At 47.1% G+C, this 26830-nt stretch overlaps 1 protein-coding gene across 1 annotated transcript in view; it reads left to right on the plus strand.

Annotated features, from left to right (window-relative positions):
* The first annotated feature begins 1025 nt into the window (after positions 1–1025).
* Positions 1026–26830, plus strand: part of Sash1 (SAM and SH3 domain containing 1) — a 170076-nt gene continuing 144271 nt past the window's right edge. Inside the window, exon 1 of the mRNA XM_059272762.1 lies at positions 1026–1214. Coding sequence (XP_059128745.1) covers positions 1062–1214 — 153 coding nt within the window. The 5' untranslated portion in view covers positions 1026–1061. The remainder of the gene's footprint in view (positions 1215–26830) is intronic.

Raw genomic sequence — 26830 nt, forward strand, 5'->3', positions numbered from 1 at the left:
GTGCATGGGCTGAACGGCCATAAAATCGACTTTTTGAACATACCCCTTGCCTGTGTCTTTCATGGAAAAAAAAAACTTTTCGTGTAATAAACAAAAACAAACAAACAAACCCCTTACAACCCAAAGAGGGTCTCCCTTAATTACCCGAAAACCCTGTAAGTGCACAGCATTGCGGCCACTTGGGAGCCAGAATCCCTCCCCCCCCATCCGAGGACCTAAACAATGGCTCGTGCCCGGGCGAGCTTTGTCACACTTTGTTTTCCAAGAAGCCTGGGCCGACAGACAGGGCTGTAATTGCCTGGGTTGTTCCACTTGCCGAGAGCGAGGTGTGGGTTGGTTGTCACCATCCTAACTCCTCGTGAACTCGGACTCAGCCATCAGCTTAAAGATTAACTTTCTGCTGTTTCTGGGGCAGAAGGCGCGGGGTGAATGGCGCGATTGGGGACTTGTGCGGGGTCCCGGGCCCGCGGCGCGGCTGCGCTTTCAACAGGCGATTTGTTGGCTGGACCGGGGCTCATTTCCATGCAAAGCGCCTGACATCAGAGCACCTTTTGTTGCTAAACGCTTTCTTGAGCCTGGAGGGGAGGGAGTCATGTGGAGTTGGAAGAGCTCATTCTGAAAAGAGGGTCCGACTGGACTGGCTAGCCCGGGTTCACAGGCGCCACCGTGCACTGTCCCGCTCTGCAGAGACTCTCCGGTAGGGGCGAGTCGCGTGCCGCCCGGAGACGGTCCCCATTGCAGGACACAGCTCCTGTGCCGTGGGGCTCCCGGCTCCCTCGCCCCGCGAGCTCCCCGCCGCAGCCAGTGGTGCCGACTCTGCTCCAGCTACCCTGTTGCTCTGCCCCGCCCGGCCAGGAAAAGTTTCTGGAGTTGTCAATCGCGGTCAGCGCGAATCGAGGTGCAGAGTCCTGGCCGTGGGGCTCGTACCCGTCGGAGCCTGGGGCATGCGACGCGGGGGCGCGGCCCGGTGACGCCGCGGGCGGGGACTTTGCGCCCCGGCGGCCGACGCGCTGCTGCGGGCTGTGGGTAGCGCGGGGACCCGGACGCACGGGGACGCGGTCATGGAGGAGGACGCGGGAGCTGCGGGCCCGGCGCCGGAGCCCGAGCCCGAGGTGGAACCCGTGCAGGAGCCGGAGCCTGAGCCTGAGCCGGAGCCCGAGGCCGGCACATCCGAGGCGTTCTCCCGCCTCTGGACCGACGTGATGGGCATCCTGGTGAGCTACCTGGGGAGGCGTGCGCTGGAAGCGGGGCTTGCCCACTCGCCCATCCGTTGGGGACCCTTTCTTCTCTCTGCCGTTTTCTCTCGGTATAGGGCTTCAAACTGTAATTTAAAAAGAAAGAAATTAAATAAATAACCACCCACCGGTCACATCAGAGGCACCTTTTGAACAATCGGCTGTAATCAGGGACACCTGCTTAGAAAAGTTGGCGTGGAAAAAGCCAGGAAGAGATGTAAACACTACTTGTAAATATTTGGCGGGTGGACTCCTCATGGCCTCACGGTGCTGATGTTTATCCGCACAAGGCTTGTCGTGTGCCCACGAGAGGAAAACAACCATTTCCTTATGCAGAACTACCACAATGTTTACTTGCTCCGCCCGCAGCTCTTCCAGTTTGTAGAACTACAGGATATTTGTTTTATATGTTTGGGATTTGAAAACAATAGGACGTATATTGCTGAGTGTGTTGATAGGAGTTTTTGAATTGTCCGGTGACTAAAACCGCCCGTGGATTTGCCTTAATTCTGGAAAGTAGTTCTTATACATCGAGGATGAAGTTTAGTAGCAGGTTGGATGGATAGGGTTTTTACACACAGGCTTCTTAACCCATGTGAAGATTTCAGATTGCCAGATGTGTAGTTTATCCGAAAACCCTCTGACATTTACTCCGAGGTACTCCTTTTCGCACAGGAGTAGGTGGTTTTTTTTTAGCAGCATCTCCTTCGGAACAATACAATGTGTAGTTTTCACCGAAGTGGAAAGGTGTTAGCCTGGTTTAAACCCCTGATCCCCAACTGGCTGTATGCAATTACCTTGGCCAGGTCATTCACCTCTTGTGATTCTCCATCTCATCACTTGAAAAACAGGGTAAGAAGTCTTGCGTCTTGGATTTTATGAGAGGCCCTGGGTCGATGTGTATGGAGTGCTCAGCATGCTGCCTGATGAATAGTAGATGTTCAATGACTACTACGGCTCTATTTTTATATATTATTTTTCCCTTGCGGCTAGAGCCTGTCTCTCATCTTTCTGGACATCTTGAAGTTCCGTGTATCCCATTTCCCTGGGTTAAAGATTTCTATCTGTGCTTTAAAATATATACTAAAAGACACATTTACCGATGATAGAAATTTTAAGTACGTATGCCGTGTATGTACACCATGCATTGGATTTAAAAATCGATCTTTTTTCTAAGCCTTTCAGATGTATAAGATGCTCAGTGGGAATTCCAGGAAAACCAGTGAACGGGTTTTTAAAGTGGTGACAGACAGTCTGAAGTTCAACAAGCAGACACCTTATCTGGTTCTTGCCCAGAAGCCGCTCTGTGAATTTTCAGTCTCTAAGAATACTGGTTTGATAGCATCTTATTGCATCCTTTAGGAGGGTGTGGGCTGGGTGTGTGTGTGTGTGGAGGGGGTTCGCTGGCAAAAAATGCAAGTGAGTGCTGTCTGGGGAGGAGGATTGTCAGGTGGCACTCTGAATATTTGCTTTCCTTTGGCTGGCAGATTCCAGCACTGTTGAGTTAGTCGTAGCCGAGTGTGCTTTGGCTGAGTTAAAAGATGGGGTGGGGCCCTAGAAGATCAAACCTGTTATTCAAAGAGCAGATTCAGGAGAAAAGAAAATAGTTGCTCCTACTCGCCTTAGAGTTGAGTGTGAAGCCGGGTGTGTGTGTGTGTGTGTGTGTGTGTGTGTGTGTGTGTGTCAGTGTGGCCCAAACATTTTCCTATCCTTTATGTAATCTCCATTTTCTTTGGGACAAACATTGGGCATTCGTTAGTAAACTGCAGGAGGAGAGTCCTGGCTGCCTTGCCTTGTACATTTCTAGTGGGGAGGTCTCCTGTTAAAAGGATGGATCTTGCTACCAATAGAGAGCTGTCCTCCAAGTGTGTATTAAAAACTGCATCTTTCGGGAATGTATGAAGGCGCAGGTGACATTTGGGTTACTCCCTTCTTGTGGAAACACGAGGCACAGTTTCCTTCATTTTGTGTTTTTATTTGTGGGATTCTACAGCCATCGAAAGGGTTTGACCTTGTTAGTGACAATGACTGAGCTGACCTCAGCCCAATAGTCATTCTTTTAGGTAGAAGAGCAGAACCCGGTCTCTGATAGTGCTGAACAGTAAGAGGTGCCTCCTGCTTCTCTAACGTGGGGAGTCTGGGGCTGGGGGTGGAATTTATTAGTTATAACCTAGGGAAGGTGGTGGCGCAGAGTTATTAGTGAATTAATTAGTTATAATTCAGTAAACAAGGTATGAATACTTGAGTTCACTAGAACACATTTGCTAGTAAATTAATTCAGTCCATGCACAGTTAAGCACCAAAATAGTTGCTTTCGGGTAATTGTTAATAAAATACTTAGAGAATAAGAGAACAGTCTAAAGCGTGGAAATAAAGTAGTGATAGAATACATAAACACTAGTAAGTCAACACAGAAATTGTGAATGAAGAGAGAATGACTCATGGAAATCCCTGCTGTGCGTGTCTGGAGAGTGGGATCAGTGGCTGAATTCGGTCTTCAGCCTCCAGTGCCTGTAATTAACTGGGTGCTAAGAACATAATTGTGTCACAGTCAAAAGAGAAGTATGTACTTTTTAAATACGGAAGTCCCATTAAAATATCCCTTATAACAGGAGTGCTTATGAGGGTGTTAATGAACCAGCAAAAGCTACCATTTGGGCAATTTCATCCGGCAAACCAAAATCCAGGTGCTTCCAAGGTAACGGCAAATTGTGAAATGTTTGTGAGCCCTGAGCAGTCAGCCTCGGGGTTCTTGGGAAATGGGCCTTTCTTTTAGATAACTCTTCAGTGTGGCCGGGCCTAGATTTTCAAAGCATGGCACCTCTCCCTGTGACCTGCTTCTGTGGATGTCTGCCCAGAAGTGCAGAGTTGGTTAAGAGTTCTGTGTGGTGGTTCTCTCCTTACCATCCTCTGCCCCTTACCAGTTTCTTGGTTGCAGAGAGTACTTGGTTTTAAGAGTGGGAATTGCCAAGTTTATTTAGATATGGTTAGATATGAAAAGCTTTTTTTTTTTTTTCTTTCCCAGGACTGATTATCCTTGTGGCAAATTGTAATGGGCATTTATTTTGGCCTCCAGTAGCTGAGGGCCTCTAAGACTGAGCCAGGCCTCCAGAGTTACTAACCAGGAAGAAGTGTAGTAATCGCTTATTGTTCCCAGGATCCTGCAAGACACACACCTCCCCCTCCAAACCCAAGCTTCCTCTGTCCCTTTGGCCTCTGCAGTGTGTCCTCAGTTCCCAGCACTCACAGAAGTTGCCCATTGTGTAGAAAGAGCCTCTGAGTGAGTCTTAAGCAAGTTCTAGAAAACTGCACTGTAGGCCTGAGTCTTCAGAGCTATTGTATTTAGCTGTCTTGCTGTTTACTCCAGTTCTAAAATAAAGCAGAACCCAAAAAACCTAAATGAAGGAAGCAGAAAAACAAATGAAAGAATCCATTCTTTTGTCAGGCCAAGTGTGGGGGAGGAGAGATGTTGGTGACATCCTGAGGGGGTCTTTGGTATGCTGACTCCTTGGGGAACGGTTAATTTACATGTACCCTTGGGAGGTGTCAGGAGGGAAGCCTGTCAACCTATGATCTATTTCAATTTACACATTGGAATCTCAGAGTCCGGGACCGGGGGTGTAGCCCAGTGGGTAGTGGGCTTGCCTAGCGTGCAGGGGAAAAGCATCACTTCATCCTGGGGTGATGGCACACACCAGTGATCCCAGCACTCCACTGGAGACCCAAGTGGGAGGATTGAAGCTTTAGGGCATCCTCAGCTACTATGACTTGAGGCCAGAGAAGGAGAGGGTGGGGTGGGGAGGGAGTCAGGGTGAGGTGGAGAACCTTAGTTTAAAATATTCTGAAAGCCTGTGGTTAGAGTAGTGTGCAGAAGGTGCAGGGTGAAGTGTTGGGAGGGTTCTGAGGGCCCTAAACTCTTGCTCAGCATGGAGGATCTGAAGGGCCCCCCTGGGATCAGTGAGGGGGGTGACTTGTTCCAGGTAATCCTTGATGTGCAGGTCTACAAAAATCAAGCATTCAGAGTTGGTGGGGGGTGGTTGCATTTTTTTTTCCTGCAGGAGGCCCCTGTTCCCAAGCCACCTCCTTCTCTTGGTCTCCTGCCCATTGGCTTTCATTTGCCATTCTCTGCCGTCTCTGTTCCTTATGCTCCATCCTCTGAACAAGCGTGAGGATGGCATTCTATCGCTGGGCTGAGCCTCGACACCTCACCTGTAAGCTCACCCGATCCTCTCAGTAGGTTTGGACACCCATCCAGATGTGCGGACAACAAAGACCAGTAAAATAGAGGAAGGCAGTGTACCCAATGTGGCTGCATTGGGAAGAGGAACATATCCAGACAGATCCCAAGTTGGTCTCTGGGATGCTGACCTGAGGTTTAGGTTTAAACAGAGAGTAAAAAGCATGCATAATGAAGCCGTCCTGGTCAAGGTGTGCTCCGGGACACTGTTGACTCATTCTTGCCTCTGCTATGGTCTTGCAAGCTGGCCTGGTAAGTTGGAAGTCTGTTAGTCTCAAAGGGTGCAGCCCTGGATAATTGTCCTCATGTGTGGGGGCGGGGATGGGGGTGGGGGTCTGTCTTGGGAGGTTTTACTCTTCCTGGAACTTAAGGTGACTCAGGAGGAAGAAGGGTTTAGGAGGTAACTTATCTCTGAGCCATGGGTGAATCAGGCCCAACCTGAAGGCGAAGGCCTCGGGCGTTCCTCTTGCTTAGAGTTACTCTGAGGGCCCTGGAGAGAGAGAGTCCATGCATTTTATTTAGCAAAGCAGCTTCTAGGTGATTGTGTCACTAACTGTCCTCATTTTGCAGTCCAGAGGTGAGCATGCCTGGTAGAGGAAGGGCCTGCCTAGCTAAGGAGGGGGGGGGGGGGGAAGCAGGAGAGAACGGACTGTTGAGGAGGGCACAGCATTTGCTGCTCACCTGGTCATTATTCTTGTAGCTTCAGGGAGAAGCCAGCGCAGAATTTTAAACTGGCATGGGATGCACCCGTGTTTTAGAAAGCTCTGGAAGCTAGGGGTGCTATATAGTTATGAAGTAGCAACAAAAATAATTTTATGGTTGGGGGTCACCACAACAACAGTGCTATATTGTCTACTTAGCATGAGCAAGACCCTGTCTGTGTTCAACACCTGTGCCCCCAATGGCAGGGGGAGGTGCTGAAGAGGGTTACTAAGGAGATAGCTCAGTTGGTAAATGTCTGCCACAACGCCGTGAGGACCTGAGGTTGGGGTCCCAGCACCCATGTGTAGAAGCCTGGCATGCTTTAGTGGTCTATAACTGTGGAGCTCCAAGGAGGTGGAGACAGGTGGGTCCCAGAGGACGTTGGCTAGCAAGGCTGGTCAACTGTGAGCTCCTGGAGAAAGACTCTATCTCAAAGATAAGGTAGAGAGATTCTGGAAGATAACTGCTGTTGACCTCTGGCCTACACACACACACACACACACACACACACACACACACACACACACACACCCCACCCCATACATACAAAAATACATTTAAGCAAAAGAAAACAAATGCACCACATACAAAAGTACTTGAAAGAAAAAAATGCTTGTTGGTGGTCATAAATTGGCAATGACTCTGGAGGAAGAAATGAAGCCCTTACAAAAAAGGTTTTTATAGCCATACCAACAGTAAAATCCTGTGAGTTTGGAGACAGCGTTAGTGATCCAGGTAGAGGGGATGAGGGGAGGGCCTATATGTATATACATTCCATCAATATCTCTCCTCTAATTCTGGCAAGCCAAACATTTTACTCAACATCAAAAGAAATGAAGGGTTGTTCCCCACTAACACTTAAAAAGATCAACACAGCTGCCTCGACATCTGCTCCATAGTACCTGAGTCCTCTTCTGGCCTCCAAGGACACCAGCACATAGTGCACATACATACATAGACACACACACACACACACACACACACACACACACACACACACACGAGAGAGAGAGAGAGAGAGAGAGAGAGAGAGAGAGAGAGAGAGAGAGAGAGAAATAAAAGAAATCTTTTAAACTATCTTTTTATTTATAGTTTTGTCATGTGACCTGAAACTCTGTGTAGCCCAGGCTGGACTCAAACTCACATCCCCTTCTATCCCAGCCACCCACGTTGTGGGTTTACAAGCGTGAGCCTGCACAACCAGCTACAAATGAACTTTTTTTTAAATAAGTTCTTCATTTCTTTCTCTAGATCAGATGTTCTCAACATGTGGGTCACGACCCCTTTGTGGGTCAAAGGACCCTTTCACAGGGGTCGAGTATCAGATACTTACATTATGCTTCATAACCATAGCAACATTACAGTTATGAAGTAGCAATGAAAATAATTTCATGGTTGGGAAGTCACCGCAACACGAGGAACTGTATTAAAGGGTCGCAGCGTCAGGAAGGTTGAGAACCACTGCTCTAGATGAAGTTGGACTCCTTTCTTCTGTGTGTCGATAGTTGTCTACTTGTATATTTAACCTGATAAAATTCATCCTTGCGGGGCTGGAGAGATGGCTCAGCAGTTAAGAGCACTGACTGCTCTTCCAGAGGTCCTGATTTCAATTCCCAGCAACCACATGGTGGCTCACAAACATCCGTAATGTGATCTGGTGCTCTCTCTGGCCTGCAAGCATGCATGTAGGCAGAACACTGTATACATAATAAATAAATAAATCTTAAAAAATTCATACTTGCTATAAAGTAGGCTTTTATAACTGTAGCAGGAAAATCCTGTGGTGTTTGCCTGTTTGGTTTTGATTCTACAAATGAAGTCCCTGGCCTCATATGTGCTAGACAAGTGTCTACCTCTGAGCGGCTTCCTGACTTCAGGATGAATTTAAATGGTTGGAGGCTAGGACTCTGAAGGAACTATGCCATTTAAACCAGTGGATGTAAGGCCAAGGCTTTAAAGAATTAACCGAAGCTCTTGGTAATTTTGAGGTAAACTATATTTTGGTAGCTACAAGGCATTGTCATGCTTCAGGAACATTCTCATTCATTTAATTGGCTTGGTAACGAGACCCGGGCATGGCAGTTCTGTTCCCACTCGCCTTGCTCCCAACCAGCTGCCTGCTGTCTCTTTTGCTTTGTTGGGCAGCATTAATTCTTTATGAGGAGGGATGCCACCTGGAGACAACCTGTCCTGCTGCCTTTTTAGGCGCATTAGGTCATGTGATCTAGACATCTCCATCCAAGAGACTGCCCTGCCAGGCAGGGTAGCTCTGACGAAGAAAGCAACGTTGAATATTGGGATAGGCTCCCCCCCCCCCCCCCCGGCCCCTGCCTTCCCCCCCCCCCCCCCCCCCCCCCCCGAGGAATTACCTATGTCTTGGACCTTCGGAAGCTGTCTGGTAGAAATGGGAATCACTTGTATTTAGACTACGTGCTTTCCGACTGTGTCTGCAGAGATATCCGCTATTCTCCTTGGGCGTCTAATAGAATCCCTCCCTGCACAGTTGATTTTCGTGTTCAGTTGCATTATCATCTCCTCCTCCTCTTCCTCTTCTTCCTCCTTTCTGGGACAGAACCTACTCTGTACAACCAACTGGATTGGAGCTCACCAGGCTAGCCTTGAACTTGTGGCCATCCTCCTGCCTCAGCTTGCAGATGTGGGCGGCCAAATAGGTTTTTGGATGACTTTGAAGCAGGTGGTGGCAGAGGGAGGTGTGGTGGGTCAGTTTTTCACTAAATGCTTTTCAAGACTAAAATTGATTTTAGTGTGTCCTACATCCTAGCTACTTTTAAATTTATCCTAAGTACCTTTTAGTAGTTCTGTCTAAGCCTTGCTGTTTGCCAAGTACTTTTTTTTTCACTTAGAGCAAAAATGATTTATATGATTTTTTTTTAATGTGTGCTTTGAAAATATAGTGTTCTATATTAAGTTATTTATAGAGAAAAGGAGTGTTTTAGCTCAAGTATGTGTATCTCTGCTGTAGGATTACTCCTATTTCTGGTGGATTTTAATACAGTTAGCAATTCTGCATTTACTATCTCAAATGCCTTTTCTTTTTGTCTTTCTTTCTTCCTTTTTTTTTTTTTTTTTCCCAAGACAGGGTTTTTCTGTGTAACAGTCCTGGCTGTCCTGGAACTTGCTTTGTAGACCAGGCTGGCCTTGAACTCACAGAGATCTGCCTGCCTCTGCCTCCTGAGTGCTGGGATTAAGGACATGGGTCTCCACGCCTGGCTCAAATGCCCTTTGAACTTACAGTTTGGAAACAAATGAATAGCTAGTCTTTGTGGCACTTTCCTGTAGCTGGAGTTTTCCTGGTCCTGCCTGCCCCAGGTCAGGACAAATCTCTTTCACCCGCCAGTCCCACAGCGGCTCAGACCCAACCTAGTAAACACAGAGACTTATATTGCTTACAGACTGTATGGCTGTGGCAGGCTTCTTGTTATCTACTTCTTCTATCTTAAATTAACCCATTTCTATTAATCTATACTTTGCCACGTGGCTTGTGGCTTACCGGTACCTTATATCTCCCTTTTCATGGCAGCAGTTGGCAGCGTCTCTCTGACTCAGCCTTCCACTTCCCAGAACTCTCCTCTTTCTTTGTCCCGCCTATACTTCCTGCCTGGCTACTGGCTAATCAGTGTTTTATTTATTAACCAATCAGAGCAACACATTTAACATACAGAACATCTCACAGCACTTTCCTATAACCTTAGCACTTGAGAGGCTGAGGCAGGAGGATTATGAAAGGCCGGCATGGACATAGCAAGACTCTGTTTCAAAAAAAACAAAACAGAGAGAGAGAGAGAAACAAAAATAAACGGATGAATCATTTCAAGCTATTAACTCGTCAAGTTGCTTGCCAAGAAATGTGTGTTGGAAATATTTTCTTTATTCAAAAGCAAAAACACATGAATGCTTTTAATAGCTAGGGTTTTCTTGAGGCCAAACGATATTTGTAATGAAAATGTTATCTCTGTTTAAACATTATCTAGAATGCTATTTTTACTTCTCATTGTGTCTAGGTAGTATAACAATGTGAGAATGTTTTATTTCTAAGTTTTTTTTTTAAACAGAAAAATCACATGATTTTTATTATAAGTACATAAAACATTAATTAAGAGGTTTTTATTTTGTTAATTTATTATTAGGCTGGGTCTGATGTAGCCAAGGCTGGCCTCAAATTGACTACGTAGAGCAGGATAACTCTGACACAGGTCTTTCTGTCTGGGACTCCCAAGTGCTGGAATTGCAGGTGTTCCCACCAAGGCTGGGCTGCTGGACCTTCACACCCACTGGGCAAGTACCACCAATGTGCTCTGCCACCATGCCCAGCCTTACATTTATTTTTTTAATCATTGAAAAAAACAAACAAACTTCCAACCTGACGTGTAGTGTGCACATCAGATCAAACCTCTCCGGCTCCTCTAACATTGTGACTTTTTATGGTGAAAATGTCCAGAGTTCTTTCTTCTAGCTTTTGGAAACACACAGTACGTTATTACTGTCTCGTCACCTTACTGCCAGCAGTAGTGCAGAACCTGTTTCTCTGATCTAACTGTGACTCTGTGCCCCTCACTCAGCCTCTCCCCAACTCACTCCGTCCCTTCTCTTTCCTGGCCTCTGCTAACCACCATTAATATATACACACACACACACATATATATGTATATATATATATTTAATTTTATTTATGTGCCCGTGTGGGTCTCTGTAAATTCATGTGCACACGTATGTGCAGGTGCCTGAGGTGGAGGCTAGAGGATGTTGCACCTCCTGGAACTGGAACTGTGGGCGGTTGTGAGCCCACCGATGTGGGTGCTGGGAACTGAACCTAGGTCTTTGACAAGAACAGCAAGTACTCTCAACCGTAGAACCATTTCTCCAGCCCCTGGGAGCTGCCACTCTTCTCTGAGCTTCTGTGAGGTTGACTTCGTGATATCCCCAATATGAGTGAGGTCACAGAAGAGAGGATGTCAGTTAAAAAGATGTATGTTATTAGATTTAGTTTTAGTGTAGAAGGCAGGGCAAGGTGATTTCTGAGGAACGCTAGGCCCTCTCAAGGGTGAGCCCACTGGGTCGGTCTACATGTTTAGGCTTCATGCTGCTCCTTGGAGCTTGTGGTGAGAGTATTTTAATAGGCCACTTAATAGAAACAAGCAATATGTTAAAAGCCTCCAGTTAACGAATGAGTTTATTTTCTGAGTGTCTGTGGTTTCGGGGAAAACCGTTAACCCCTAATGTATAAAATGTTTCATCTGCATACTTTTTTTGGGTACTTGTGTGTGTGTTTATTTATGCATTAAGGTCTCATGTAGCGCAAACTGGTCTCAAACTTGCTAGGTGGCTCAGAATGACTTTTCACTTCTGATCCTCCTGCCTCCATCTCCAAGTGCCAGGATTATAAGGCTTGTACCACCACACCAGTTTACATGGTGCTGGAGGTGAGCCCAGGACTCTGTGGCTGTGGCAAGCATTCTACCTATATGCATTTTTATTTGGAATTAATTTTTATTATACATCTAAGGAAACATATATGACTGTAAAGAAAATGTCCAGAAGAAATTTGAGATATGGGGGGAAAGTCTGTAGAGACCATGCACGAATCGTTTTGAAGGCACATTTGATTATGAATTGCAAATTTTTTTTTTTTTTTTTTTTGGTTTTTCGAGACAGGGTTTCTCTGTGTAGCTTTGCGCCTTTCCTGGAACTCACTTGGTAGCCCAGGCTGGCCTCGAACTCACAGAGATCCGCCTGGCTCTGCCTCCCAAGTGCTGGGATTAAAGGCATGCGCCACCACCGCCCGGCTGAATTGCAAATTATTAAGAATTTTCTAAGAATGTTTGTATTAGGCCCTGCCTATTGGGGTATGGTCACCATTGCCTGCTGAAGCATGCTGGTGGACCCTAGTTCTCCTGTGGTGCCCAGGGTGTGCTTTAATGGATGAGCCCTGTAAAACGAATGTGTAGGAGCCATTTGCCTCAATTAGGATGTTATGAAACCGAGAATTCACGATGAGCATTAGATAGGTGTCAGATGATTCATTCATAAATGATATACGAGAAGTATAGTAGAGTCTATGTGATGTAACTTTAGTGTTAGCCAAGAGCGGTGTCTTCTTTCCACAGAGCTCTGTCAGTTACTCTAATACCCTGATGATGTTCTGCGTCAAGGCCTTTCAGCTCGTCACTTAGCTGGGCGACACATCCTGAGCCTGTGTCTTTAGAAGGCAGGATGCCTTCCATAGCGGAAGCACTTCCATAGAAACCAAGGGAGGAGATAAATGGAAGGAAGTCACTCCTTAAAACATGGAGAGGTGAGCCGGGCGGTGGTGGCGCCCGCCTTTAATCCCGGCACTCGGGAAGCAGAGGCAAGCGGATCTCTGTGAGTTCGAGGCCAGCCTGGTCTATAGAACGAGATCCAGGACAGCCAGGAAACCCTGTCTTCAAACAAAAAAAAAAAAAAAAAAAAAAAACCAAAAAAATAAACCAAACCAAAAAAACATGGAGAGATATGTAGCAGGGCCTACCCTTTGCTCTAATACTATTTTAGAGATAAGACTAAGCACATTTGTATTTGCATATAATTCTATCCTGACATGTAGTAGTGTGTCTTATATACACGGAGAACCACTTTATTTACTGTTGCATACTTTTTGTTTGTTTTTGTTTTTGTTTTTTTTTTGGCAGTGGGGGTGGGTACCAGGTCTTGCTTGGCTTAGACTGACCTGGGATTTACTAGAGTAGTCTTGAACTCTTTGGCAGTCCTTCTGGTTCAGCCTCCCCTGTGCTGGGACTCAGGTGTGAGCCATCGGGTCATATTTCACTGGTCAATTCCGGGCTGCCTTAGCCACACCTATCAGCAGTCACTCTTGTTGGCACCCAGTGCCCTTTAGCCACAGAAACTGCTTGAGCTTCTTGGTTTCTTTTTGATTATATTTTATTTTAAACTTCTATTTTTTTATGTATGGCTTATGTGTGTGTTTGTGAGTGCACATGCTATGGCACATGAGTGGAGGTTTACTCCTGCCATGTGGGTTCTGGGGGTTGAACTCCAATCGCCAGGATTGGTGGCAGGTGCCTTTACCCGCCGAGCCAGCTCTCCAGCTCTCCAGCTCCTAGTTTTTGTTTTAAAACACAGCTGTGTTTTTATCGCTCCTGTTTTAGTACCCACAATTCATTAGTTGTTGGGTGAGTCTGACTTTTGCAAATCTCCAGTTCAGGGTTCTTCTAGGTTTGCCAATTTCATCTTGTATGTTTGCAGAGTGCCCTCTGAGGTAGATCAGATGCAGATGACGTGGGCTCTGCTCGTGTGTGTGTGTGTGTGTGTGTGTGTGTGTGTGTGTGTGTAATGTGTATGTATGTGTGTGTGGTGTGTTGTGTTTGTATTTATGGTGTGTGTGTATATGTATGTGTGGTGTGTTTGTGTGTGTGTGTATATGTGGTGTGTGTGTGTGTGTGTGTGTGCTTTCCTTTTTTTACTATATTTCTGAGACTGGGGCTCGTGTAGCTCAAGTTGATCTAGAATTCACTATATAGCCAAGGTTCTCCTGTGTCTACTTCCGGGGTCCTGGGATTACAGGCTTGCTTTTCTATGCCCAATCTATGGGTGCTGGAAATTGAAACCAGGGTTCCCACATCATCTCCAACTCTCTGCTTACTAAAGTAATAATAATGAAATAATAACAATATTCATTTGGTTTAGTGTGGGGGTGAGGAACGGGGAGGGAGGCCACGCATGCCTTGGTGTGGGTTTGGAGGTCAGAGGACATCTTGCCTGAGTCAGTTCTCTCCTTCCACCACATGGGTTCTGAGGCTTGAATTCAGCTTGCAGCCTTGGAGGTAAGGGCCTGTAGCCTTTGAACTGTTTAGCCAGACTGTATCCGCTGTTTGTTTGTTTGTTTGTTTGTTGTTTTTAGTAGCACGTGTGTGGGTGTGGCCTGCAGTCTGCCTTTTACCAGGCTACCTGTTTCTGAAGATTCTGGACACTTCTGTGTGTCAATGTGGCAAACTCACCACATGCAGGGAAACAGAGAGCATCACAGAGGATTGCTGCCTTCCTGCTACTATTTCTCTGCTTGTGAAAGCTCTGGAATACCACCCCTAAGTCTCGTGACTTCCAATCTGTTGTGTTTTGGAAAACAGGAAGCCCCACTTCCCCAGCATTGGGAAAGACAGTCTCCTGCTGTTAGCAAAACAGTGTTTCAAGCTTTAGGTTAGTTTTCAAATCCGAGGTTTGGCTGTATCAAAACATCGAGCCTGTAAGACACATAAGTCTATTGTTTGTCGGCCTCTACGTAGAGAGACTTGCAGGCAGGTTTGGGTGTGCTGCTTCAGGCCCTTACCTAGGGAGAAGAGAATCCAGAGCAGGAATTGCTCAAGGGCAGTAGGTTAACCCATGGTTCCCAAGGATCAGCCAAAGACCAAGTGAGCAGGCCAAAGCACATGGGTTTGAATCCTGTGTTTGCTAGTCATGTCAAGATAAATAGGCGGAGAATTATGCAACGGAGTTGGCAGAGACCATTGGTAAGGCTCCAAGGTTGTTTTGGTAGAGAAATGACTTAGCAATATATTTGGGAGGAGTAGGACGCAGTGACATACCACCTTCTGTGGGCCTGGGAGAGTCTGTGTCAAAACAAGCCTTAATGGGTACCGAGAAAAGCATGCCGGGACTGTACAGCTGCTTGCTTGTCGCTGTTGTACAACTCGATACAGCCACAGGAAGTTCTTAGCTTCAGACAAAATGCTGCTTTGGTGCACAGATTGGCTTCAAACTCCTGACCTCCTGGGATCCTCCTGCCTCAGCCTTCCGCAGAGCTGGGACTCAGGCATGTGCCATTGCACATGGCTTCTTACACACGTGTTAAAACCAAGGGTGCTGATCATGCTTGCCTTTCTTTGAAATTGAATCGTTCCTTAAAAGATTTTTTTTGGAACGTAGTCTCCTGTATGCTAGGTAAGCACTGAATCAACTGAGCTCCACTAGAAGCCCTAAGTCTGTCTCCTTTAGATGGGTTGACAGTTGGCAAATACCTTTTTTGTTTTTTAATGCCATGCTTAACCTTCTATTGTTCACGGCTTTTAATTTAGAATACACACACACACACACACACACACATAATTTCTATATGTATATTTATGGAGCTATAGAGAGGCTGCCCAGTAGAATTGAAGCTCTTTTCTACAACCCAAAAGAACTTAGCAATTCAATTGTCAGCATGTCCTTTACTGATTCCTACACAGCTCTGCATTCCAGGCATCCTGGAGGCCACAGAGCTCTCTTCCCAGGACAAAGGACATCCTCCAGTTTGCCACCCAGACTTCCATTGTTATTATTTTTTCCCATGGAGTTTGGTGGGTGGTGATATTTTTGTGTCTGCTTAGGGATATTCTTCTCAGAAAATTGGCTGCCACAAAGACTTGCATTTACTTATTTGTTTGTTTGTTTGTTTATTTAGACACAATTTTGCATTGTACCCTAGAGAGACCTCAAACTGGTGATTTTTTTATTTATTTTTTTCTGTCTTGGCTTCCCCAGGCTCGGGATTCCTGCGTTGCTTCACCCTTCTGGGTTAAGAGTTGCTTTTAAAACGTCTTAAAGAAAGATACTATAGGGTGAGAAGAATAGGTCATCTAGGAATAATAAGGACAGCATTAGACGCTGTCACTGAGCACATACTCAGTGTCACATGCTTCACCCGTCTCTTTGTGTGTTTAATCATCCCAGTGACCCTCTGAAGTAGTGGTATGGATATTCTGTTGAAGTCTTAACTCCTGGAGGCTTAGAGTGGGACATCCTTTGAAATGGTTTCTTAGAAGAGTCAACCAGGTTTTAAGATGGGGTCATTAGGGTGATTTTTAATTATGACCAATGTCCCTTGCAAAAGGGAGATATATGGACCTAGTCACAGACAGGCAGAGGAAAGGGGCCATGTAAAGAGACTCAGACACCATGTGGAGATTCATGCTGGAGAGGTATCTGTAGCTAAACAGTGCCCGGTATTTGTTGGCACACCCCCTAGCTGGGAAGGGGCCAGGAAGTCTCCTGTTTGTACAGGTTTCAGAGGGAATCCTGACTTCAGGCCTCACTCACTGTAAGATGATACACGGTCCGGTTGTTTGAAGCCTCATGGTTGTTGGCATGATACAGGTAGCTGTAGGTGGATGCGGTGACATTGTGCCTGTGTGGAATGAAGCCACTCACTGGCAGGAGGCAGAATTCCTTTGTGTAGGGCCCAACGCCTTGACCAGTGGGAAGAAGAAAACTGAGTAGAGAGATAAGCAGGGCCGCACAATAAAAACCTGTCTGAGACACTTTGAAACCGAGTCAGCAAAAATCTATTTATGGGGCCTGGGTGGGGCACTGGATGAGGGAGATAGATAAGTCCTCTGGAGTATTCAGTAAGGAGACTCAAAGACAGGGAAGGTCCATGGCCAGCATTTTATACTAGAGTTTACACCGAGCCGAACAAATGGACTGGGCCTTGGGAGGAAATTAGAGTGTGCCTGTCTCCTTCCAAACATGGTTCAGGGATACCTATGGCTTTCCCTTCTTCTTCTACTGAATGTGATTTGTGTATTTATGATGAAGTGAGGAGGGACCAAAGAGCAGAAATGATGGGGAGCCTGAAGAAGGCCTTTAAGCTATTTTAAGCTTAGTTTTCCAAAGAGGACAGCGTTTTGTCTTTTTGTCCTCATCTCAGATATGACCTAAGGCAGAGCTAGGAGAGGGTGTGGGGAGAAAGCCTTACCACCACAGGCCAAAAAATAAAAGTGTCATTGGTGCTGGGTTCTGGAACTGACTTCTTGGTTGTGTGGCTAAACTAGCGTGGGCCAGGGTCTCTGGTATTTTGGGATGTGGACATCATGTCTCCTGAAGAGAATCAATGATGGTAGTTACCGGCAGACTCACCCTTCCTAGCACATGTGATTCTGGTGTTGTATGGCTTCTATTATTGAGCTACATCCCCTAACCCTTGGTGTTCTGTGAGGATTGAGTCAGGGAAGGGGCGCTAGAGGCTTGTGGGTGGGAAAGTTCAGTTCTCCATGTCAACAGCCCTCCTGGCGCTACTTTGTGTCTGATGTCATTCCTGTGTACACTGAACAGACATCTTGCCCGTGATACCAGGTTTGGGAATTCAGACATCACTCCTGACCAGATTGCTAATGGTTAGGGATAAGCGGAAGGGAAGATGTGGAGAAAATGGAAACAATTTATAATATCTTTTATTCCCTGTAGATTCTATGCTGGACATCTTAATTAAAATCGAATAGGTCATCCAGTCATTTTTAAAATTGATTTTAATCCCTACTATTCACCCAGGGTAAATGCACTTAGAGGAATGTCTTCAGACAGTAATATAAAAATGGGCAGTTAGAAAAATCAAGCTTTCTAGCTCATCTGTAGCCAGTCCTGTTAGTTTTCTGCTCCCTAAAGAATATTACTGTTCATGACCATCCACTTCCAGCCCAGTGACTCAAGCCAAAACCTCCATCACTTCCCCTCCGAGACTATTACACAGCCCAGCACACTTCCCATTAACCAACTTTGGATTTACAGAGGAAAAGCAAAATTTTAAGATTGAGGCTAAAGTCTGTGAGTCATGCTTCTGGAGGAAAAGGTCCCCAGAAACTTGAAGAGATGGCCCACAGCTGCCACCCTGTCATCGCCAGTCATTTGGCTACAGAAAGTCATTGGAGTATACGGTGGGGTGTCCACTCATGAAAGAAAGTGTTTTTTTGGAATCAAACTTAATGATGGACATGACGGAGTAGAGTGCAGACGCTTCATCAGTGGAGTGTAGACACTGTACCGAAATGCAGATGTTTCCTGTCCGGAGTCCGCCCATAGTCTGTGGTCAGTGTTCAGAAACACGGGGCTAGATTTGCTTTGGTTAAGGGCTGGGAAATGATAAAGAGGAGAGGAAAGTTTTCCTGGAATGGAGGGTCAAGGTGAAAGTAAGTTCTACCCGAGGCACAGCACAGGTCTAGGATCAACACCATTCCCAAGACTTCCGGCAGCTCCAAACATGAAGACAGCGCAGTCAAGGATATCGGTATTGCCACATTATGAACAGCTGATGCTAGACAAAATGCTCTTCACCCATCACTTTAGTGTGCCACTGCCAGGGAAGGTCCAAACTGTCTGGGTCTTTGCTAGGTTGTATCTCTGGTTGTCCTGGTGCTAGCCTTGAACACACAGCAATCCTCCTGCCTTAGCTTCCTGAGTACCAGGTTTGAAGGTAAATGCAGTCACATGCAGAGAGCGGACTAATTGTCTTTTCTTTCTTTTTTTAAAAGTACATTTCCTGGCATTGTAAAATCACCTTTTTCTCACATCCATATAAACTTTATTTCTGTGGAATCCTTTTTTTGGGGGGGGGTTCGAGACAGGGTTTCTCTGTGTAGCTTTGCACCTTCCCTGGAACTCACTTTGTAGACCAGGCTGACCTCAAACTCACAGAGATCCGCCTCGAGTGCTGGGATTAAAGGCGTGCGCCACCACCGCCTGGCTTCTGTGCAATCCTTGTGATACCTCCTATTTGTATCATGTGTTTGATACTCAGTTTCCTGGAGGCTTGGGCTCCTGTTGGGTTTTGTTGGATCAAATGCTCCTCTCTTGTTATTTTTCCCAAGGCCTGTTGAGTATGGGGGACAGAGCGGCACAGAGCTGTGAGGGAGGTCGCTCTATCTGTCTCCCTCTTCGCCCGCTCCAATCTCATACCTGCATGTCCCCCTCTTAGGAATGCCTCTTTCCACAGTCCTTAAGCACCTCTTGTGTCTTGCTCCTCCCTGTAGTAGTAGCTCACTCGGCTCAGAGGTGTTTTAACTGAAGGAGAGATGCGACCGGAAGGATAGAGATCACTTTTGAGGACAGGGTGTCGAAGAGTCTGCTGAGGAAATGCATTCTAAGATCCAGCATGAGGAAGAGTTGGGTGTGGAGCAAGAAGAGCCTTATTCACTGGGTTTTGTCTGGACTTGGAGAGGTGAATGGTGGGTGTCTCTGTCTGATTAGGGTGTCTAGACCCTGAGGATGAACTCAGCATCAACAGGTAGTTAGTGGTGGCCCTGAGCTCTGCCCCCCCCCCCCCCCCCAGTTTGAGTAACTTCCCTCCCTTTATTTTTTATTTGGAGCCTGATGGGTTGTGGGACTAGTGGGTAGCTCATAATCTGAGTCTTTCTGGACATTTAGGATATTTTCTATTACCTTGTTTTGCCCTCCACACCCCACACCTTCCGTGTCTGTTAGTGTCTTCACTTTCAGATTGATTTTCCTGAGAGAGAAATTTTAGTTCATTGTTAAGAAAAATAGGATCGAGATATATAATGTATAACATGTTTTGAGACTGTTATTTATTTATTTAGAGACAGGGTTTCTCTGCATAGCCCTGGCTCTCCTGGAACTTGCTCTGTAGACCAGGCTCGCCTCAAACTCTAAGATCCTCCTGCCTCTGCCTCTCAAGTGCTGAGATTAAGGGCATGCACCACTACCACTTGGCCTGTCTTGTATTTTTTGTGTGGATACTTGCTCTGATTTTTAAAAAAAATTACGTTTGTTTACTCTCTGTCTGTCTGTCTGTCTGTCTCTCTCTCTGTCTCTGTGTGTGTGTGTGTGTGTGTGTGTATGTGTGCATGTACATGCCAGCGTGCACATTTCCACACATGCCTATGGGAGTCAGTTCTTTCCTTTTACCACGTGTGTCCTGAGTATTGGAAACTCATGTCTTCAGGCTCGGTGACAGTCACCCTTACCAGCTGAGCCATCTCGATGGCCTACAGCAGTGTCTGAAGTGCTGAGCTATGTGTCCAGACTCCTTAGCGGCTGGATTTCAAGAGTGGCCAAAGACAGGACCGAAAATGGATCAGACGATGACTATCATGGGAGAGCACTTTCAAGACAGACAGAATGTCACCCTCCAAATCCCCAGGGTGGGTTGAATTGGGTGATGATTGTTTAGTGAGTATGAAAGAGTTGAGCTGGGGCCAGATGGTCGATGCTGAAGCTAGCCCATGCTTGGATGCCACAGGAGGGTTTAAAGCAGTTGACACTCTTGAAAGGTCACTGACCGCATTTAAGAAATGGAGTCCAGTGTGCCTCAAGTGAAACGTGTCAGTGGCCTGCGCCTGGCTGGAGTTCTGGGACTGGGGAGAAGCGGGCAGCTGTGGAATTTTAAGGGAGGTGGAGTCCTTAGGTGTGGGCGGGTCAAGTAGCAGGGTGAGGAGGTGAGAGAACCAGAAAACTAAGGAACACGGTGCGATGTTTGTCGGGTCACCTGGGCAACCGGCATCAAAGGCGGCGTTAGACAGCGGGTGTGTACGCAGTGCCACCAGACAGGTTTACGGTGAGATTTTAACACTGCCCAGCGGACCGGCCTGCTGTGACGGCCGCCTCCCCGGGGAGGCCGTCAGCTGGGAAGACGTCATGAGGACTCTCAGACCTGTGGCAATCCTCCTGCCTCGGCCTCTTGCGTGGTCTATTAATAGGCTGTGCCGAGATGCCTGGATCCTCCCGATGATCCCAGTCCCTCTGCCTGTGTCTCAACTCCAGAGACCTGGGGTCAGCTTTGCAGACACAAGGCAAGTGCTTCACCACCGAGCCACTCTGCGAGCACTGTGCTAACACTATGCTAGTCACCATGCTAACACTGTGCTAGCCACTATGCTAACATTATGCTAGTCACCATGCTAACACTGTGCTAGCCACCATGCTAACACTGTGCTAGTCACTATGCTAACACTATGCTAGTCACTGTGCTAACACTATGCTAGCACTGTGCTAGTCACTATGCTAGTCACTATGCTAACACTATGCTAGCACTATGCTAGTCACTATGCTAACACTATGCTAACACTATGCTAGCACTATGCTTGCACTGTGCTAATACTGTGCTATCACTATGCTAGTCACTATGCTAACACTATGCTAGTCACTATGCTAGTCATTATGCTAACACTATGCTATCACTATGCTAGTCACTATGCTAACACTATGCTAGTCACTATGTTAGTCACTATGCTAACACTATGCTAGCACTATGCTAGTCACTATGCTAACACTATGCTAGCACTATGCTAACACTGTGCTAGCCACCATGCTAACACTGTGCTAGCCACCATGCTAACACCACAGATATGTCTTCAGTGAGGCAGAGAGTTCCTTTCTCTTGGGCAGCACTAGGAAACTCAGATCACGCTGTCCCATTAGCAGAGGGCAGCGTGACCTGTGTCACAGAGCAGAAGAGCTGGGACAGTTACAGAGATGGTTGTGTCCTTGTGAGACTGCTGAGAGAGCCACCGTGCCCGGGGGATGGGCCCGAGCTGTGCGAAGGACCGTTTGGAAGGCCGAGTCAGGAAGACAGCTACAAGTTTGAGGCCAGCCTGAGCTACGTGGTGAGTCCTAGGACACGTAGCTCCTGTCTCAAACCAAACCAGACAAGCCACTGATAGTACTTAGCGCCTGCTTTGGATCAGTCAGAGAGAGGATGAGGTGGAAAGGACACCATTCTGTGGGAGTCCCGGGGGGCTCTCGGACTCATACAGGACCGTTCTCAGCTGTTGAAGAAAGCCCGGCATCCATCCTCTCCTGCAGCCATGGGGCCTGGCTGCATGGCTGGGATAATGTGATCCACACACAGCACGTGATACTGGCCCGTCACAGTGGGATGCTTGTCCCCACGCCGACTAGCTAATCACTGACATGTAAGTCATGGCACCAGTGCCGTTTCCCGGTCTTAAAAGCATCATTTCAGATAATTTGATGAAGTTTTTCGTTTAGAAGTTCACTGCGGTGGTCACGATGGAGTTAGAATTGTGTCAGACTTAATTAACTGTGTCAGAAAACTCTTCGGGGGCGGCGACGAGGCTCGGGTAGGAAAGTGCTTGCCGAACGTGCGTGAAGCCCTGGGTTTGGTCCCCAGCACCTCATAAATGGAGTATGGTGCCACAGGAGGGTCAGGTCATCCTTGGATTATAGAAAACTGAAGGCCAACCTAGGCTACATGAGAGAACAGCCCCCGCCCCCAAAACTCTGTCACTCATCCTTGGGATGAAATTCAGATGGACTTTTTATGGGTGTTGCTGCAGAAAAGTAATTCCCTGGGTGGGTCTGCTCCTCAGCAGTTACTACTACTAGCTGAGGTCATTGTAGCTGGGGGGTGGGTAGACCCTGTCTCCACAGCTCTCTAGGGATTATCTCTTTTACCTGAGCACAGCCCAATGCGGTGAGGTGTGGGGATTGTTGTTATTACCCCATTTTACAGATCAAGCCGAGAGAACTTGTATAAAAACACAGGAATTCTGCCTTTGCCGCCAGCACCGGCTTTCGCTGCCCTTCAGTGCATCTGTGGGTCTTCGTTACAGCATCCCCTAAAAGGACACACAAGCCCTTGCCAACCTATGATACGGTGGTAGGTGGCTGTGACGGTCAGGTGCCAAGTTGTCTTCCAGGCTGACAACGGCCACATCTGGCAGCATCTGTCCTCTGTTCTGTATCTAGTGAGGTGGGTGAATTAAAGGACAGACAGTAAGTGGGGCTGGCTGAAGGAGATGGTTTTCTGCCCTTGATGAAACAAAGACATGCTGGGCCGTGGTGGCGCACGCCTTTAGTCCCAGCACTCGGGAGGCAGAGCCAGGCCGATCTCTGTGAGTTGGAGGCCAGCCTGGACTACAGAGTGAGATCCAGGAAAGGCGCAAAGCTACACAGAGAAACCCTGTCTTGAAAAACCAAAAAAAAAAAAAAAAAAAAAAAAAAAAAGAAACAAAGACACAAATTTTATCAGGCTCCATAGAGCCTGAGTTCATTAAGATCACACACACACACACACACACACACACACACACACACACACACACACAGTGTCTCCTTGATCCAGAGCTGGCCTCGGAGCCCCCGATCCTAAAGAAGTATCCAAAGTCAAGGAGTGGTGTGGACAGGGCTGGAGTGAGCATGAGAAGGATGATGGAGGGGAGACAGCATCTCTTCCACTCACTGTCTTTCTTTTCCTTTTCCATATTTTTAGGCAGTGGTCCTGATCTGTGTGCCTGTTTCTAAGGGAAAGCCAAGAAGTGGCCTGGGAGGAAAATTTTTCATGTAACAGTATCTCTTGAGTATTTTGATGTGCCAGGGACTCTAGAAGAGACACCAAGGGATGCATGGAGATCAGACAGAGACGCATTCTGGGCATTCTGACCCTTGAATAGAGAACCCATCCTCACAGTGCTATATGTCTTTTGTTTTATTCATTCCTGGTCTTATGTAGCCCAGGCTGGTCTACAACTCCATATGTAGCTGATGATGACTTTGAACTTTGGATCCTCATGCTTTCCTTCATCTTCCCAGTGCTAGGATTACAGTCCTGGTTTATGCAGTGCTGGTGAGCCAACCCAGGGCCCTGTGCATGCTGGGTAAGCACTCGACCAACTAAGCCAGATCCTTAGCCCTTCTGGCACTTACTGTAATGCCCCCTTTCAAAACCAGCCAGCCTCGGTGAGAACCTTGGTCCTGACACTGGCTGTCTGCATCTGAGTTCTTCTGTACATTCTGGACTTGTAAATTCTGGACCTACAAGCCATGGCTCAGCCCAATTCTTAAGTTGTGCTGCAGCCAAAAAAAAATTCTTGAGCCCGAGGCCGGGCAGGTTTGTGGGGACGCAGAACAAAGAACAAAACTGTGAGGCTCCTGTTTACATCCTCCGGCCTGGGGCCACCCGTGTTTCCGGAGAAGTCAGAATTTCCTGAGGAAACCTTCCTCGGGAGGGCGTGGTGCGGTGGCCGGGATGTGATGACACGTAGCCCCCCTGCCCTGGCCAAAGCCAAGCTAGGGCGTGTGCCTAGGCCCACATTCCCAGCCAGCATGTTCCCCGGCTAATTCTCTTGCCCAAGTGGGGCCGGGGGCTTGGGTGGGGTAGATCGGGGCTCTGGGCCTGGCACCAGTCTCTCAGAAGGCACTGTACCTCAGAGGCTGCCAGAGGATCAGGCAGGAGCTGCGTCAGCAGTTGAGACCCGGCTTTTCCCACAGGGCCTTGGGTGGGGTCACTCGGGCCTGCTGGGTCAGCCGAGGGCCCTGTCCTCAGGAAGAAATGATGGCTCCGAGGATGTGACAATTTGTTTGGGCTGGCCAAGCACCCAGGCGTGTGCTTCCTCAGCTGTGTGCTGCAGGTTGTGGAGGAATACAGTGATTCACAACAATTTTTATTTAACCATATAAGATGAGAGCTCCAGGATGCCGCTCTGTCACAGAGCTCTTCTTGCCCCGCATTCACAAGGCCCTGGGTTCGATCCCAGCTCCATGTTAACCAGGTGTGGTAGTGTCACTTATAATCCTAAGGAGGGTAGAGGCTGGAGGAGCTTGAGTTCAGGGTCATCCTCTGCTACATAGGAAGATCAAGGATAGCCTGGGGTACAATGAGAGCTTGTTTCAGAGTGAAAACATGTAGCAGGGTAACTCCTGTTCATCCTAAATTAACCTCACTAGTTCTTCCCTTTCGTTGACTAAACTCAGATGTTCTCCCAGGAGAGAAGGAAAAAGCAAAAAGACCACCCCCCCAAAACAACACCCTATAAACCAAATGCCTTCCTTACCCCTAAATTTACAGGTAAACAAACAATCTATTACTATTTTCTCCTTGAATAGAAGGTGGGGGGTGCGAAAAATTGAGTGATCCCCCTGCCCCCTTAGGTCTATTTGTGTGTGTGTGTGTGTGTGTGTGTGTGTGTGTGTGTGTGTGTGTGTTTTGGGGGGGGGGCTTCTAGACAGGGTTTCTCCATGTAGTTTTGGTGCCTGTCCTGGATCTTCCTCTGTAGACCAGGCTGGCCTCGATCTCACAGAGATCTGCCTACCTCTGCCTCCCGAGTGCTGGGATTAAAGGCGTGCGTCACCACTGCCTGGCTATTTGTGCGTCTTTTATTGAAAAACAGTTTATATAAATTTATATATGCAGCTGGTGTAGAAAATGGTGTAAGTTTATAATCCTAGCACCTGGGAGGCAGAGGCAGGAGGATTAGGAGTTCAAGGCTAGCCTTAGCTACATAGGAGTCAATGTTAGCCTGGGCTATATGAGATCCTGTCTCAAAAAACCAAATGCTGAAAAACCAAACCAAACACAAGGGGCATATGGGGTGAATTCATTGCTCCTCTAAGAAACACATAGGCATTGGCTTGCTCTTAGAGATTTGGGGCAGATTTTCATAGCAGTTGTCTCCGGAGAGGTCTAGAAATTTGAGTCCCAGTCCTCTGGTCCTTGAGTTGTGCCTCTGTGAGTACACTAGATGGAAATGACTCCACCTTGAGCATTCTTCTTTCCTCCTGCTCTCTGACTGCTCCATCTGGGTTTCCTGTAGTTGAATTTTCTCTCTGCTTGGGAGTTCAAATCTCATATCTTTTCAGAAACGTGTTCCAGTCTAGTAACATGTTACTAAACGTGGACTAAACAACAAAAATGCATTTATAAACCAACTGTTGCAGTTGTCCTGCTGTCCCGTGCTTTGCAACTCCCCTGTGGTTGTCCTGAAGATGCTGTTGAACATAACTGGTCTCCCAGAACCAGAGTTTTCCACAACGTCTCTTCCCCTTTCCTGTGTCTCTCCTTGCAAGGGCTTTGTTACCACTAAAAGGACCTGGAAGAGAAGGCGCTTGCTTATTCTGCTGGGCTAATGTTTAGGAGACAGTGAACTAAAGTAGAAACAACACTCTCTTTTTAAAAAAAGATTTGTTTATTTGTGTGTCTGTCTGTGTCTGTGTCCACGTGTGCATCTATGTACATGCCTGTGGACACATGCAGAAACCCGAAGGGAGTGTCTCGGAGTCGGAGTTCTAAGTGTTTTTCAGGATGCCTGGTTGGTCATGTGGGTGCCGGGATCTGAACTCTAGTTCTTGGCGGCTGTGCGGCAAGCGCCCTTCAGTGCTGAGCCATCAGTCCAGCCTGCATTTTAGAACCAGAATCTTTCCAGACCCCATGGGCACTCATCTCTAGGCAGGTAGCTGCAGAGCCCCGGCATCCCCCTGAATTCATGGAGCTCAAAGCAGCACAAGGGGCCAGACACACTTCTCTTTCACTTCAGGCACACCCCATCTGCTGTTTGTGGCCCAGAGGGGAATGAGGTATCTATCTGCTCCTCCTCAGGGGACAGTGAACTCTAATGGTCTGTAGAGAATCCCTATTTCCTGTATTTGCGGCCCTGGCTTGGAGATCAAAAGGGGTTATTCTGTGATATTCTTTAATACAGCAATTTCTCCCACTCATAGTTGTGTGTAGAATTTTGTCTCTAGCTGTAACGCAAGATATTATCCAGTTAGTCTACAGATGTACTCTGGGACCCGAGTATACAGAACCTCTGGAATAATCCTCATTCATTCTCACCCATTAGAACAGTACAAATAATTCTCTCCCTGTTTGAACCACAGTTACAGAAGGGAGCACACAGTCTCCCGTCCATCAGTCTCAGCCAGCGTGTGAAAACCTGTCTCTGTTGCTCTGTTCCCGGACTCTTAAACTTACAGACTAGCGCCATTCTTAGGCTTGTCTACAGAATGGAATAATTTCCCTTTGGTAACAGCTATTTTGCAATATTATGCTTATTGCATTTGACTTTCTCACATACATAAAACCAATAAACCACACAAACATAAAAGTGCTTAGTGTTAGAACTGACACTCTCAGGGT

The sequence above is a fragment of the Peromyscus eremicus genome, chromosome 8b (assembly GCF_949786415.1).
Source record: "Peromyscus eremicus chromosome 8b, PerEre_H2_v1, whole genome shotgun sequence".
Classification (NCBI taxonomy): domain Eukaryota; kingdom Metazoa; phylum Chordata; class Mammalia; order Rodentia; family Cricetidae; genus Peromyscus; species Peromyscus eremicus.